Genomic DNA, 17,311 nt, shown 5'->3' on the forward strand with positions numbered 1-17,311 from the left:
TTGAACTGAGGCTGTGGCCTGCAGCTAACAGGCTCCTGGACCTGCTGCAGTGATGACTGGCTTCGTGGCTGTGAACTCACTTTTGTGAACTTTAATTCTGAATATTATTTGCTTACTTTTTACTGTTTGCACAATTTGTTTTCTTTGTTGTTGAACATTGGGTGTTTGACGGTCTTTTTTTATGGGTTCTCTTGGGTTTCTATGTTTTGTGGCTGCCTGGAAGGAGATGAATCTCAAGGTTATATATACTATACATACTTTGATAATAAGTGACTTTGAACTTTGAACTGTTTTTCCAACTTGCCCTGCCATTCTCAATGGAATTCTACCTATTTAGACCAAATCTCTCTTTCAGACATGCCCTTCGGTTTCCTGTGCCTAACAAGAACACAAGCAGCTGCTCAAGTTTCCCCACTGTTCAATATGATCATGGCTGATCAATGCTGGCCTCAACTTGTCTTCTGTGATATTTCTCTGTCCCCCTATGAAACACATATCCGCCTCCACTTTACACACTCGTAATGATCCAACAATGCCAGGGCAGATAATTCTAGAGATTCACGGCCCTCAGCCAGAAGTCGTTTCTGTGTATCTCAGTTTTAATTTACCAGCTCTTTATCTTGTCGGGATTTTGTTCAAGACTCTCCACACCCTTCTTACCAAACCATAACATGTCACCTCTCCCCCTTCCCACCAACCTGGTCTACTCTTGTACTCTTCACAGTACACTACGCAGCCAGGTAGAATCATCTACAGATTTGGGAATTGTGCCCTGGACGCCCAAGGTGAAATGGTTAATATTTATTAAGAAAAGCAGCATTCCTCCGTCTATTCCCCCACAGTCTGAAAACTACCAATTCACGTACTGGGCTAATTTTGTATCTGCTTTTTGTGAGGCTCCCACACCTTTTATTCCCTGGCTTTCAATCTCAATGGCAAGCCAGTAATGAGGCACCTTTTTAAATGCCTTCTCGGAGTCTCTATGTAGCACACTAACCATGTAGCCTCACCACCCTCTCTGTAAATTACTCCACCGACTGATTTGGATACAGTTAACCTTTAACAATTCCATGCGGGCTCTCTCCAATTGTTCCACACTTCTCCAAGCAACTGCTATTTCTGTGCGTACTTTTTGCCCCACCACTGAGAGTTAAACATTTACAGTTTTCCTGTTCTGAACCTATATCTGGTTTACAGTCAGACTTATCTATTATGACGATTATTTGCATTTTTTGCACAGTTTGACTTCTTTTGCATTTGGTTACCTGTCAGTCTTTGGGTGTAGATTTTCACTGATCCTATTGTACTTGTTGTTCTACTGTGGATGCCTGCAAGAAAACCTATCTCAGGGTAGTATATAATGACTTCTACTTACTTTGATAATAAATTTGCCCTGAACTTTGAGACCCTCTGCAATTTCCCTCCTTCCTTCAGCAATCTATCAGAGGCCGGGGGTTTACACATACGAAGTGTGGCAAGTCTGTCTTCTCTATCAGTTGGCAGCCCATTCCAGATACCCACTACCTCTTCTAGCAGCACCCAATCGCTCCCTGTGAACTTCTCAGCCCACCCCTGAGTGCTCCGTTGCACACAGGAGTAGCCTTCCACTTGCTCTCTGATGATCACCCTCCCCAACATGATGATAGAATATTTTTGGATTAGCCTCTCCGTTTTGTACACTCAACACGCAGTGTGCCGTAAGAGTTAGTGCTAATAGGGAGAGAGGGTGAGCGGTGTGCAGGTTAAGGTGATTGTACAGAGAACTTGGATCCCTAGCTCCTAATTTTATCGAGTGGCCACAGTCTTCTGAATGCATTAAACACTACATAAAAAGTCAGGAAAAGTTTTATTATTAACGTGCCTGGCGTGATGAACTTTGAGTTACTACTTCGTTTCTGATGCTGTTACATCAACGTGATGGCAGTGGCAATCTGCTGCAGTCCGGTCTCATTGTGTCAAAGTCCTCATCCAGTAGAAGGTGACCCGATGAATTTGGTCACTAGATTTGGGGCGACTCGGCGCCATTGCTTTGTGGCGCCAGCCATCACTGATTGTGGTTTGATTCCCGAGGCTGCCCTGTAAGGAGTTTGTACATCCGCCCTTTGAAGAACTGATCATGTGGGTGGCTGCACGGTTAGAGTTCGTAAATTGTGAGCACGGGTAGGCGCCAGGAGCGTGGCAACACGTGCAGGCCGATCCCCTCCCACCCCCCGGACAATCTTTGCTGCTTTGATTTGACGCAAACGACATTTCGGTGTGCTTATGCCAGATAAAACTAAACTGCATCTCTCTCTCCCTTTAGATTACACAATACTGAGCGTGATCGTCCACCAAACATTCCAGAATCATCTCCACAGCGTTCCTCGGCAGATAAAGAGCTGAACTCTCAAAACAAAAACCTTTCCCACTGACATCCTAATTCCGCCAGCCGCCGCCCCACCTACACCCACAGCTCATAAATACAGGAGAACCATTTAACATTGAGCAATAAAACTTGGACTGCTGCTCTTGTGTTTTCAAAAAGAGAATTAATTTTCCATCCAGCACCAAAGACTAGAAAACACAAACTAGTTCCCTTTCCAGATGTCTCACACCTCCTAGGGGCCAGAGCTGTGTAATTTAAAACATACTGAGAGCTGGCCAGTTCCTCTGCCACACTGCTCCTTCCTCCATTCTTATTTCGCCACATCCATAAATACTGCACTTGGTACAGTTTATAATTAAATTATCGGGTCTTGTGTTCGTCCAGCCGCTTGAAGAGAGGTTAGTGGGAAGTGCTTTGTGGCCGACAACAATGGCAAACGGGCAGCAGCTGCGGGATCTCTGCTCCCGCTCCCGCGCTCAGCGCTGGTGAAGTTTGCGAGCCGCGGTCAACCACAAGAGCTGGGCGCCTCCCGTACCGAGCTCTCAGAGGAGGTCAGCGGGAAAGCAAAAGGCTCAGATGGTTTGGACCTGCGAGCCAGCAAGTGTCTAAACCATTTGAGGGCCCGGTGCAAGCCTGTTGGAGGTGAGGAAGGATACTGCAGGAGGTATCCTTAGGCTCAATTAATGGCAGTGTGGTGGCTGTCAGACGACAGTCAGAGAAATTCTGCAGTCTCTGTAAATTTCGAGCAACACACACAAAATGCTGGGGGTAGTCAGCAAGTCAGGCAGCTTCCCTGACTTGTTGAGCCATCAATCAGAGACTTTTCGCAATTACATCTCTTTTAAACATAACTCAAATTCTTGCACATCTCTAACTGCTTGTTAATTTAAAGTGTGCAGTGATGGTTAAAACAGTTTTATATCAATTTAAGACTCTTTTAATTCAAAGTCCTCTTGCCATAGACATTGCAGTACGTTGTAAACGGTTCACTACATAACACAATCCCCGTAGGCCCTGTAATGCCCTCGTGGGTACACTGTACAATCACTCTGTGACTCACTGTTGGGAGAGAGTGTAGTGTGTTGTCTGATGGTTGCAAGGTGTACTGGATGTAGTACTACCACTGTACAGTCTGTTACACTGCCACATGGGTGCTCGATGGGGTGCATTATGCACACAGAGTGGTGTACTGTCAAGACCTGGTTATTGTACATCAGGAGGTGGCAGTCAGTCATTACCCTGGGAGCTCACTGCTTGGTGTTTTATGCAGCAGACTGACCATGGTTCAACACAGGTACAGACACGCCTTGGTGTGTCTGTGACCTCATCATGGGGAATTAATGGCCACACAGTCAGGGTGGTATTGTACCATGGGCCACTGATGCAAAATTCAGTCACTCCCTGGGCTCAAAACTCACCCTCCAGGTCCCCTGCGCTGCCCTGGGGTCGTGAGTGGGAGAAGGGCCAAGGTCGATACAAGGGGATCAACTGTCAATTCCTGCAAAAATAATCTGAAGTGTAGTAATGGGAAGATTAATCCAATGAGATTGGAGAGGAACACACAGTCTGTGTGTGTGTGTGTGTGTCTGTCTGTGTGTGTGTGTGTGTGTGTGTGTGTGTCTGTGTGTGTGTGTGTCTGTCTGTCTGTCTGTGTATGTACAATGACCAAGCACAATACTCTCACTGTACACTGCTCACCAGCTATAATGCTGGATATCACACTGGAAGACAAAGAGAGAATGAAAGAGAAACAAGGACATGGGGCAAATGGGGACAAAGTCAGAGAGCTGCCAGGTTTAACAGCTCAGTCTACTGGTTCAACACTCCAAATCACTGAAATTTCACCACCTCCCACCATGGCCAATCTGGGATGGTCAAAGTGCCAAGACCTAGTGGTTCCCAGAGTCCAGATTGAGAACAGAGCCCCACTGTTCAACAATACCACAGCCAGTCTGATGTTTCATCACTTCAGCCTTGTATTGTCACCAGATTTAAATTCTATTCTTCCTGGTCAGGTATGCCTTCTCTCAGGGAAACTAAAATCTCCCCAAGCAATCCCCTTGATGATCTTGCAGCCACGCCCAGGTTTGATGTTACAGATTTCCTGTAGAAAAACCAAAACTTTAGCAATGTCCAACCCTAAGCAGTTAACTCACAAAGTGCTGACCATCAGCCAGGACAGAGATACCAAGGCTAACAGCACCACAGTGTTGAGATTTACAGAACTACTGTATCATTGCTTCTGTCTTTTCTCATATCCTTGCAGAGAATGAGTAACAATTGGTGATAGACACCACTAAACTGAGCAGCAGAAAGAGATGGGGGTGTTAAAGACAGGAGGACGTGGGAAAGAGAGAGAAAGGAGGAGAGAAGGAACAGGAAGGGGAGAGGGAGAAATATAGAGTGAGAGGAAAGAGAGACATAGGGAGAGGGAGGAGGAGAAAGGAGCACAGAGAGAGTGAAGGTGAGAGAAAGAAAGAGAGAGAGGAAAGAGGAGATACAACAACCAGAGAGGGGAGAACGCAGAAGGCAGTAAGTGGCAAAGAAAGAGAAAGAGAAGCAAACAGAAGAGTGAAAGGAGGCAGTGAAATAAAAACTGCAAACCACCACAGCTGCATAGTGCATATACAGCACTGTCCACCAGGCACACCTCGGGCATGGACAATCCACATACAGCACTGTCCACCAGGCACACCTCGGGCATGGACAATCCACATACAGCACTGTCCACCAGGCACACCTCGGGCGTGGACAGTCCACATACAGCACTGTCCTCCAGTCACACCTCGGGCATGGACAATCCACATACAGCACTGTCCACCAGGCACACCTCGCGCATGGACAATCCACATACAGCACTGTCCACCAGGCACACCTCGGGCGTGGACAGTCCACATACAGCACTGTCCACCAGGCACACCTCGGGCATGGACAGTCCACATACAGCACTGTCCACCAGGCACACCTCGGACGTGGACAATCAGTGAGTTGCTTGCCCTTGGAGAAAGGTGGAGCTCCACCAGGAGTTAACTACAGTGCAGGGTTCTGCAGCAGCCCATGGAGAGTGCTCACAGCTAAGCATGTTCTGCACTCAAATACATCTCCTGTATCCACTGAATATCAAGGTAGGCTCCCTGGCCCCATACACACCAGGGCAAAATTGAAAGGGCAACACAATAACAGGGAGCACTCTGAGAGAGTGAACATCAAAAACTTGCAGCTGAGCAAATCTGAAATAAAGTCAGAAATTGTGGAGGGCAGATAACATACTGGAATAGAGCAACAGTCAACAGTTCAGATGAAAGACCCACTCAACGACTCCCTTACCTCCTGGACAGTGCCGCTTTTCCATTTTACATCTCCTGGATTCTGCGATGGTTGGACAGGGAATCGTGTCCCTTGCTGGCTTCTTCACGATCTGCCGTCTCCTGGTTTCCAGCCCCCACTTGTAGCCGCATGTTTTGTCATTCTTTATACAAGTTCCCCAGTTGCTCCACGGTCCAACCTCACAGCCCTCTGAAGACCAGAAACATGCACATTAGGCTGAGACCAGATCCGAGCGAGTGTAAGAATGGATGCAACTTAGCTGGGCACACACTGACTGAAGTCAACCACCCCCCTGCCGATCCACCCACAAAGGCATTCCAGGTGTAAGAGTGAAGCAACTAAACCTTCTGCAAGATCCCTGCATCTTGTACAATATAGTCATAGAGTTAAACGACCCTTCGGCCCAACTCTTCCATGCCAACCAAATTACCTAACTGATCTGGTTCCACTTGGCCCAAATTCTGCCACATACCTACCCAAATGTACCTACCTCTGCCACTTCCTCTAGTAGTTCACTCCATATGCCCATCACTCTCTGTTTCAAAAATTTGCCCCTCATGTGCCCTTTAAAGCTTTTCAGTCTCACCTTAAGCCTATGCTCTCTAGTTTTGGACTCCCCTACCCTGGGGCAAAGGTGGTAAATGCCTCTTAACTTTTTTTAAACCTCTGTATTTGGAGCTATTATTATTCCAGCAGATATTAAGTATTAAGACTTTCCACAGAGCAAATGCTAATAAAATTTTCCAAGAAGTCAGGTAATTGGTCCAAGAACAACTTCCAAGGGTTCGTTTTACAAACATCAGCCGCAGTCTCAGAGGGGCTGCAGTTGACAGAGAGGAAGGAATCAGTGCCCTATTTTATGCAGCCCCAAGTATACTTAGGAAGGTAGATGCAGGCAAGGTATACTCTATGCTGTCTGTATACTATCACCAGCCTTGTAAGGGAAGATCGGCTGGGGTGATGGGTTTGGGTTATGGGGCAATGCAGAAAGTTACAGGGCCTTAAAGGATTAACCACGGTTTGATCTGCTGCTTTTTTTTCATTCTCTTGAGCTTATTGAATCATTTTAAGTGATGAAGAGAATCCAAAGATGAGACAGAGGGGACAGTTTCCTGTTTGTCCGTGAAGTGGAGCTGTTTGGGACAATATCAAGAGACACTTCTCGACACAGAGGGCAATGAGAATAAGAACTCCCCCACCCTCCCCCCAATGAAGCTGTGGGTGGCAGGGAATGTGGCGCTTTCAAGATTGCAGACTGTATATTTCTGATCTATTTAGTAGCTCGAATCATTATGACATGATTTGTTACAGATGTCCATTCTGGCTGATTTAACTATTTTGCAAATTCCATTGATACATATTCACAATATTGCTGATATCTTAATACAAACTCTAAATCCCAAGAATGTCATGGTCACTGTATGCACTCATTTCCTGGTTGGAAAACAAGCAATTCCTGGGTGTAACCAATTGCAAGACAACACAACTCAATTTATTAGACCATCCACAAGGTGTTAATAAATCTTAAACAGAACCAGTTGCTGGTTACACTATTCCCTCTTTAAGGGGTGTTATATGAGATCACTTACCCACGCATTCCATGTGCTCTTGCAATGGTACATATGCTTCAGGGCATTCTTCAAAGCAACGCCCCTTGTGCAAGTATGAACCAGCTTTGCACTTTGTACAAAAGTCTTTGCTGAAACATGTGTCACAATTATCTATTTTGCATCCTAGGAGAGAAATTAAAACAAAACTACTGTTAGAAGGGAAGTAGGTGTAAGTCTGCTAACCTAACTGGAACAATGCAATCACATAAGCTTTCTTGCAAGAAAAAGAATGTGTATGAGAGACCGAGATAGAGGGAAAGACAGAATTAGAGAGAGAGAGAGGAATAGATAGATAGAGATAGATAGAGATAAATATGTAGAGATAGATAGAGAGAGAGAGAGAGACAGACAGCGAGAGTGAGAAGGTATCACCAGGTACTGAAATGGAAAGCAGCTGTAGTAAATTGTTTCCCATACAACTTTCATTATAACTGACCCATTTAATACAGCACTTGCAACCATGCTGCTACATCATATTAAATACACTCCTAGTCAGGACTACAATTTTTGGCACCACAGCATTTCAGTAAGAGAGTACAAGAGGATGGGCTTTATTTGATTAAAATAGCAGCCCCAATTTGCCTGTTCAAGACGAGTCTGCATTTAATATTGTAAATCATTCTGAGATGCAGTTATCAGACCAAACCAATTCACTTTGGGAGGTAGTGATGCGGCTAACTAAAAGCATGGGCAGAAGGACAGGCTCAAGGGGCGTCTCAAGAGAAGAGAGAAATGTGGAGGGGTACAGGGAGAGAATTCCAGAGCTCTAGGCACAGACGTGATTAAAGCCAGGGGAGGACTGACAGGCCAGTATTAGATGATGTCAGGATTCGCAGAGGGGAGAGACAGAGAATGAGACCATGGGGGAGGGGTGGTGTAGGGATGGAAGTTTAAACACCAGACAGCAAGGGTGCACAGGATGACGGGTGAGCGGTTAGGACATAAATCAAACACACTTTCCCAAGACCCAAACACGGTACGGTGACAGGGCGGGCCTCATCAGCATCAGATAGTTCTATTTAAGTGAGAGCAGATGCTGTAGAGAAATATAGAAGCAATGAAATAAGGAGCAACAGTAGGCCGTTCATCACTTTTGATCTACACCATCGTCAACATGATCGAAGCTGTCCAAACTCACTAACCTGTTGCTCATTTCTCCCCACACCCCTTGAACTCTTTATGTCAAGAAGCACTATTGCAGATTTAGCCTCACTGCCTTCAGTGAATACCAGCTCATCACTCTCAGGATGAAGAACTCCCTCCTCATTGGAAACCCAAATGGCCAACCTCATTTCCCAGTTTGTGAGCCCTGATTGTCAACTCCTCCACCTTCAAGAAGTGTTCAGAACTAGGAGGATCTTTTCCTGCATCTCATCTATCCAGCCCAGATTCAGTGCCATGCCCTCTCATTCAGTTTTGGTCACCCTGCTGTTGGGTGTTTAAGCTGGGACGATGCAGCAAAGGTTTATGAGAAAGTTGCCAGGACTCGAGGGACTAATTTAGGGAGAATGGTTGAGCAGGCTAGAACTTTATTCAGTGAAGTGAAGATGATCTTATGAAATTGTATAAGATCACCATGGATCAATGTGCACAGTCTTTCTCCTGGGGTGGGGAATCAAGAACTCAAGGGCATAGGTTTAAGATGAGAGAGAGGAAAGATTTAATAGGAACCTGAGGGGCAATTTTTTTGGAGGGTGGTGCATATATGGAATGAGTGGTTGAGGCAGGTACATTAACAACACTTAAAAGGCTCACCACGTGTATATGGATTGGAAAGGTTTAGAAGGATAGGGGCAAAATGCAGGTAATAGAACTAAAGGGCCTGTTTCTGTGCTGTATGACTCTGATAATCTCTGTCCAGCTCTCCTCACCGTCTTTCAGCAGTGAATCAGCACCTCAGGCTCCATCACCTCCACTTGTGTGTGCTCACAGCATCAGCTCAAGAGCACTCACTGATCTGTGTCGCTCCATCCTGCCGTTCTGCTGACGAGTAGCTTCTCGTTCTGCTACAGTGCCCCACATACAGTGAGCATCTGCAGGGGTATTGGCAAAGGCGTGACATACACAGTCGTCTGGTTCCCATTGAATTCCAGCTTCCTCTCAGAGTCCTCATTCCCTTTCTTTACACCCCCCCCCCTCTCTCTCTCTCTAGTGAATCCCATGATCACTGACACCAGGGAGTTTACAGTAAAGGGTGAGGGGAGGTAATCAGAGGAAGAGAAATCCTACTTGGAGAACAGTACCTAGTGACAGGAGTTACAGTATCTCCAGATTGACAGATCCACTCTCTTCCATCACTGCACTCATCATTTGGCTGCTGTTTATTTGTCCGTACCTGCTCTATGATAGTGACCTCCACAATCATATTAATGAGAGAAACGCCAAAACCTTGAAATATTCACTAGGTAGAAGCCGCCCTCAAAGGAACTATCAGCTGAGTTGGGTGTTTTATTAATGACGAGGGCTTCCAACATGGTGATGGTGGCATCCATCCGCCACAGCAACTCCTAAAAATGCCTTCGCACATGCACTGAAAAGTCCACTGACCCAGATGCCGGCATCAGAGTGTGAATGCATTGCACACTTAACACATGTGATCCCAGAAAGAGATGGAGCATCCTCGACATGTTTCAAGATGTTCAGTACCACCCAGGACAAAGTAACCCACTTTGATGGCTCGTCAAGCACCCCAAACGGAGTTGAGGAAAAACTTTTTCACCCAGAGATTGGTGGATATGTGGAATGCTTTGCCCCAGAAGGCTGTGGAGGCCAAGTCTCTGGATGATTTCAAGAAAGAGATGGATAGAGCTCTTAAAGATAGCGGAATCAAAGATTATGGGGATGAGGTTGGAGGCTACCCAGATGGAATATAAGGCGTTGTTCCTCCAACCTGAGTGTGGCTTCATCTTGACAGTACAGGAAGCTGTGGATAGATATATCAGAATGGGAATGGGACGTGGAATTAAAATGTGTGGCCACTGGGAGATCCTGCTTCCTCTGGCGGACAGAGCGTAGGTGTTCAGCGAAACGATCTCCCAGGCTGCGTCGGGTCTCGCCAATGTATAGAAGGCCACATTGGGAGCGCTGGACGCAGTATATCACCCCAGCTGACTCACAGGTGAAGTATCGCCTCACCTGGAAGGACCGTCTGGGGCCCTGAATAGTGGTAAGGGAAGAAGTGTAAGGGCATGTGTAGCACTTGCTCTGCTTACGAGGATAAGTGCTGAGAGGGAGATCAGTGGGAAGGGATGGGGGAGTGCATGGTGGGGGACACAGGCTAGGAGACTGTTTCGCTGGGCGCCTGTGCTCTGTCTGCCAGAGGGGGCGGGATCTCCTAGTGGCCACACATATCTGGGTAGATATGGCCCTTGTGGCTAAAGGGATCGGGGGTATGGAGAGAAGGCAGGTACAGGGTTCTGAGTTGCATGATCAGCCATGATCATACTGAATGGCGGTGCAGGCTCGAAGGGCTGAATGGCCTACTCCTGCACCTATTTTCTATGTTTCTATGTTTCTAAGGCAGGAACTGGATACTGATTGTGGATGATCAGCCATGATCGCAGTGAATGGCGGTGCTGGCTCGAAGGGCCAAATGACCTACTCCTGCACCTATTGTGTATTGCCTATTAACATTCATTCCCACTATTATCAATGCCCAGTAGGTGCAGGGTTACAATCTATAAAATACACTCAGTCACCCTACCCAAGCTATTCCAACAGCTGAAACCCAGGATCTCTACCAGTAAGAGGAACACAGGAGCACCATCTGTGGCTTCCCTTCCATCTACTACACTATCCTAACTTGGAAATATATCACTGGTCCTTCATAGTCACAGGGTCTAAATCCTGGAATTCCATCCCCAAAAGCTCTGTGGGAGATCCTTACAAGGAGGACTGCAGTTATTCAAGAAAGCCACTCATCACCACCTTCTCAAGGGCAGTTACAGATGGGCAATAAGTGATAGTCTTGCCAGGGACATCTACATTCTGTTAAAAAACGAAGAAAGAACTAGCTCTTCCCCTTCAAATTCTCTCCAGGAATTTTTACATGTAATCCCTGCTTACATGTAATGAAGAGGGCTTTGGCTTCAGAAGTGTCTTCCTCTGTGTCTCTGAGCCCTTGTTTGTCCCCTGTCATTGCCACCCAACATCAATCTCTTGATTAACGCACCTACATCTGTTCACTTTCATCCTGCTGTTTGTGGGATCCTACCATGCACATGTTGATGGTGCTACCTTCCCTGCAATGGGGACCACATTTCCAACCACAGGCGTAAGGCACTTTGGGCCACCCTGATATCGGGAATAGTGTGATTAGTCCCTTTGATGGTGTTCTTGTTAAAAGGTCAGAGTCTGCTTCCAGGAAACAGGCAACTTGTTGGCTATGACTCAGCCAGATGGTTAGTTGACAGCCTCCATCCTCATATCCTCCGGGCTTCCCATTTTAATAACTCATGTTCCGGATGATTGACTCGCAGCAGCTCATTTCTCAGGATGAAGATGTCACCAGTAAGCTGGACATTTATGCTCTAACACTAACATTGGTACGCCACAGGCACACCTGACAGCCAGACTCTCTTGTCCCATAAAGCCCAAGGCCAGCTGCAAACCAGCTGTGCGTCTCTCAGTGATCAGAGAGCTTCCCTCTGACAAACACTCAGCAACATCTTCACTACACCACCCTGGCTGGAGCGGATGGCATTTCCTGCAGATGCTCTCTACTCAGGCTTAGAGATGGCAAGGGAGGTATTGACAGCTGCATTATATAAAAAAAGATGACTAATAGTATAAATTCACATAAATGATAGAATGAAAATATTTTGAATTATGAAGAAGTAATGAATGAGTGAAACAAAGTCTGTGGAAGGCACTCTCATTCTGAGAGACCAAAGCAGTGAATCAGGGGTTCTGGGGGAACCATATCTGATTGAAGGGGGGTTAAGGGGGTCAGGGTGAGGGCCAGGTGTGAGCACTGGCTCAGACCACTTTCCTGGTTTGTTTCCAAGCTGTTGGCATTTTGGACCATGGAAGTAAATGCAGCCACTTCAACACAATGCCCATTTCTGCTCCCTGTCAGGTTTGCTCTCTCATGAGCTGGGAAAGAATTAGAAATCAAGTTGCGTGTCACTCATTGGTTAGCTCACCCCGCTGGCTGCCTGAGCACATCTGTCGCATCTGCTGGCCTTGGCCGAACCCTCAAGGCTGGGAGCGCCTCCATGAGTGACGGTGAGGAACTCAATGAGAAAATTCATTGGGGGTTTAAAACAGCCAAGTACAGTTTTGAAGAAATATTTCTCAGATTACCTTCCAAATTTGTTCCAAAATTAACCTGCTTTGGAAATAAAAGCTGCTTGTCAACTTTTATGCGGTCGTGAATAAGAAGACTCTATCAATGTTCTGTTTGGAGAGGGAAGATGGACTCACCATGGGCCTCTACGTGTTGCTGACCATTGGCAGGAACATGGGTGCAATGTTGTTGGTGGCAGGGGTCTCGTAATGATTTGCAACAGATCTTCAGTCAGAGTCAGCAAACCAAAAGCGCCATCATTGACCTCTAACTTCTACTAAAACCACCCAGGGTAAAAGCAACACACACAAATGGTGGATGAACTTGGCAGGTCAGGCAACATCTATGGAAGTGAATAAACCGTCAACGCTTCAGGCCACAACCCTTCTTCAGGACTGAGAAGGAAGGGGGAAGATGCCAGAATAAAAAGGTGGGAGAGGGGAAGGAGGATAGCGGGAAAGTGACAGGTGAAGTCAGATGAGTAGGAAAGAGAAAGGACTGAACAGGAAGGGATCTGGTTGGAGAGGAGAGTGAACCATAGGTGGAGGGGACCCAGGGGAGGAGTTAGGCAGGGATGAAGAGGTAAGACACAGAGTAGGGAATAGAAGAAATGGGGATGGGGAAGGAATTTTCTTTTACCAGAAGGAGAAATCGATATTCATGCCATCAGGTTGGAGGCTACCCGGATTGAACATAAGGATAACAGAGTTCATGATATAATTCCTGGTCTTAGTGGTAATACGTTACCATCAAATATATGGGACTACAACTAGGCTACCAGTACTAGGGAGTTCATTGCCCTTGTTCGTTGAATGGTCAACTCTGCTCCTGTTCTCCATTCTCTTAGAACTGGTGTGTGTGGGTTGTCTGGATTTACAAAGCCACGAGACCTGAACAAACTTACAAATGGAGCATCTCCCCTCTACCCCACCCATCCTATTTCCATCCGCACCCTTACCCTCATTCAACATCACCCTTCTATCTCCATCTGAACTCCCTCCAATCATCACTCTGCCCCATCCTCACTGAACATCACCCTCTCTCCATCCACACCCTCTCCCATCACCCCTCTACTGCCAACCCTAGCAAACATCACTCTTCTATCTTTATCCACACACTCTCCCATCACCACTCTACCCCCAAACCCACCAAATATCACCTTCTACTTCCATCTCCACCCCCTCCCATCACCCCTCTATGCCCAACACCATCAAACATCACTTATCTCCATCCCTAATCCCACCAACATCACCACTCTACCCCCAACCCCAGCAAACACCACGCTTCTATCTCCATCCCCAATCCCACCAACATCCCCCCTCTACCCCCAACCCCAGCAAACACCACCCATCTATCTCCATCCCCAATCCCACCAACATCCCCCCTCTACCACCAACCCCAGCAAACACCACCCATCTATCTCCATCCCCAATCCCACCAACACCCCTCTACCCCCAACCCCAGCAAACTCCACTCATCTATCTCAATCTCCAATCCCACCAACATCACCCCTCTACCCCCAACCCCAGCAAACATCACCCATCTATCTCCATCCCCAATCCCACCAACATCACCCCTCTACCCCCAACCCCAGCAAACATCACTCTGCTATCTCCATCCCCAATCCCACCAACATCACCCCTCTACCACCAACCCCGGCAAACATCACTCTGCTATCTCCATCCCCAATCCCACCAACATCACCCCTCTACCCCAACTCCAGCAAACACCACCCTTCTATCTCCATCCCCAATCCCACCAATATCTCCCCTCTACCCCCAACCCCAGCAAACACCACCCATCTGTCTCCATCTCCAATCCCACCAACATCACCCCTCTACCCCCAACCCCAGCAAACATCACCCATCTATCTCCATCCCCAATCCCACCAACATCACCCCTCTACCCCCAACCCCAGCAAACACCACTCATCTATCTCCATCCCCAATCCCACCATCACCCCCCTACCCCAATCCCAGCAAACACCACTCATCTATCTCCATCTGCAATCCCACCAACATCACCCCTCTACCCCCAACCCCAGCAAACATCACTCTGCTATATCCATCCCCAATCCCACCATCACCCCTCTACCCCAACCCCAGCAAACACCACCCTTCTATCTCCATCCCCAATCCCACCAACATCACCCCTCTACCCCAACCCCAGCAAACACCACCCTTCTATCTCCATCCCCAATCCCACCAACATCCCCCCTCTACCCCCAACCCCAGCAAACACCACCCATCTATCTCCATCCCCAATCCCACCAACATCCCCCCTCTACCCCCAACCCCAGCAAACACCACCCATCTATCTCCATCCCCAATCCCACCAACATCACCCCTCTACCCCCAGCCCCAGCAAACACCACCCATCTATCTCCATCCCCAATCCCACCAACACCCCTCTACCCCCAACCCCAGCAAACTCCACTCATCTATCTCAATCTCCAATCCCACCAACATCACCCCTCTACCCCCAACCCCAGCAAACATCACCCATCTATCTCCATCCCCAATCCCACCAACATCACCCCTCTACCCCCAACCCCAGCAAACATCACTCATCTATCTCCATCCCCAATCCCACCAACGTCACCCCTCTACCCCCAACCCCAGCAAACATCACCCATCTATCTCCATCTCCAATCCCACCAACATCACCCCTCTACCTCCAACCCCAGCAAACATCACTCTGCTATCTCCATCCCCAATCCCACCAACACCCCTCTATCCCCAACCCCAGCAAACATCACTCATCTATCTCCATCCCCAATCCCACCAACATCACCCCTCTACCCCCAACCCCAGCAAACATCACCCATCTATCTCCATCCCCAATCCCACCAACATCACCCCTCTACCCCCAACCCCAGCAAACATCACTCTGCTATCTCCATCCCCAATCCCACCAACATCACCCCTCTACCACCAACCCCGGCAAACATCACTCTGCTATCTCCATCCCCAATCCCACCAACATCACCCCTCTACCCCAACTCCAGCAAACACCACCCTTCTATCTCCATCCCCAATCCCACCAATATCTCCCCTCTACCCCCAACCCCAGCAAACACCACCCATCTGTCTCCATCTCCAATCCCACCAACATCACCCCTCTACCCCCAACCCCAGCAAACATCACCCATCTATCTCCATCCCCAATCCCACCAACATCACCCCTCTACCCCCAACCCCAGCAAACACCACTCATCTATCTCCATCCCCAATCCCACCATCACCCCCCTACCCCAATCCCAGCAAACACCACTCATCTATCTCCATCTGCAATCCCACCAACATCACCCCTCTACCCCCAACCCCAGCAAACATCACTCTGCTATATCCATCCCCAATCCCACCATCACCCCTCTACCCCAACCCCAGCAAACACCACCCTTCTATCTCCATCCCCAATCCCACCAACATCACCCCTCTACCCCAACCCCAGCAAACACCACCCTTCTATCTCCATCCCCAATCCCACCAACATCCCCCCTCTACCCCCAACCCCAGCAAACACCACCCATCTATCTCCATCCCCAATCCCACCAACATCCCCCCTCTACCCCCAACCCCAGCAAACACCACCCATCTATCTCCATCCCCAATCCCACCAACATCACCCCTCTACCCCCAGCCCCAGCAAACACCACCCATCTATCTCCATCCCCAATCCCACCAACACCCCTCTACCCCCAACCCCAGCAAACTCCACTCATCTATCTCAATCTCCAATCCCACCAACATCACCCCTCTACCCCCAACCCCAGCAAACATCACCCATCTATCTCCATCCCCAATCCCACCAACATCACCCCTCTAGCCCCAACCCCAGCAAACATCACTCATCTATCTCCATCCCCAATCCCACCAACGTCACCCCTCTACCCCCAACCCCAGCAAACATCACCCATCTATCTCCATCTCCAATCCCACCAACATCACCCCTCTACCTCCAACCCCAGCAAACATCACTCTGCTATCTCCATCCCCAATCCCACCAACACCCCTCTATCCCCAACCCCAGCAAACATCACTCATCTATCTCCATCCCCAATCCCACCAACATCACCCCTCTACCCCCAACCCCGGCAAACATCACCCATCTATCTCCATCCCCAATCCCACCAACATCCCCCCTCTACCCCCAACCCCAGCAAACACCACCCATCTATCTCCATCCCCAATCCCACCAACATCACCCCTCTACCTCCAACCCCAGCTGGGCATCACTTCTCCACGCACCCTCACCCCCAGCCCAGTTACCACCTGGGAGACCAGCAATAATTAAAGGAAATGCCAGGGAAACACAGAAAAGGGAGAATGCCTCCAAGGTTTGAAAACCAACCAGAGGAGTATTTTGACGGCAAAAAATGAAAACACATTCAGCACTCATTTCTAACATTTAAACCGTGTCAAGAGAATGTAGGCTTTGAAACCACATCATACACCAGTGTTAATCAGAGCAAGAGGCATGTATGCACTGCTCATTCGAACAAGATGTATTCCCCAAACCATCAAACCAAAATAAACCGGTAAGTAGATAGCCACTTTCAGAGACAGCCACAGCCTAAACCTTGTGACAGCTTCAGACTGGGCCATTACCCATGGGCTGGCCAGGGGACACTCTGATCCCTGAAACTTTACAAAGTAAAAGTAGGCTGGAGCTGCAATACAAATGTTCAAGTGAAGCTGAGAGAGGTTCCTCTCTTCATCA

General features: G+C 48.1%; 1 protein-coding gene across 1 annotated transcript in view; it reads right to left on the minus strand.

Annotated features, from left to right (window-relative positions):
• The window catches only part of rspo2 (R-spondin 2), a 101,721-nt gene that overhangs the window by 38,300 nt on the left and 46,110 nt on the right, over positions 1-17,311 (minus strand). The window contains exons 3-4 of the mRNA XM_072270347.1: positions 7,282-7,425; positions 5,693-5,881 (exon numbers count right to left, since the gene is read on the minus strand). Of these exons, the coding sequence (XP_072126448.1) occupies positions 5,693-5,881; positions 7,282-7,425 (333 nt within the window). The remainder of the gene's footprint in view (positions 1-5,692; positions 5,882-7,281; positions 7,426-17,311) is intronic.

This window comes from Mobula birostris, chromosome 1 (genome assembly GCF_030028105.1).
Source record: "Mobula birostris isolate sMobBir1 chromosome 1, sMobBir1.hap1, whole genome shotgun sequence".
NCBI classification, from domain to species: domain Eukaryota; kingdom Metazoa; phylum Chordata; class Chondrichthyes; order Myliobatiformes; family Myliobatidae; genus Mobula; species Mobula birostris.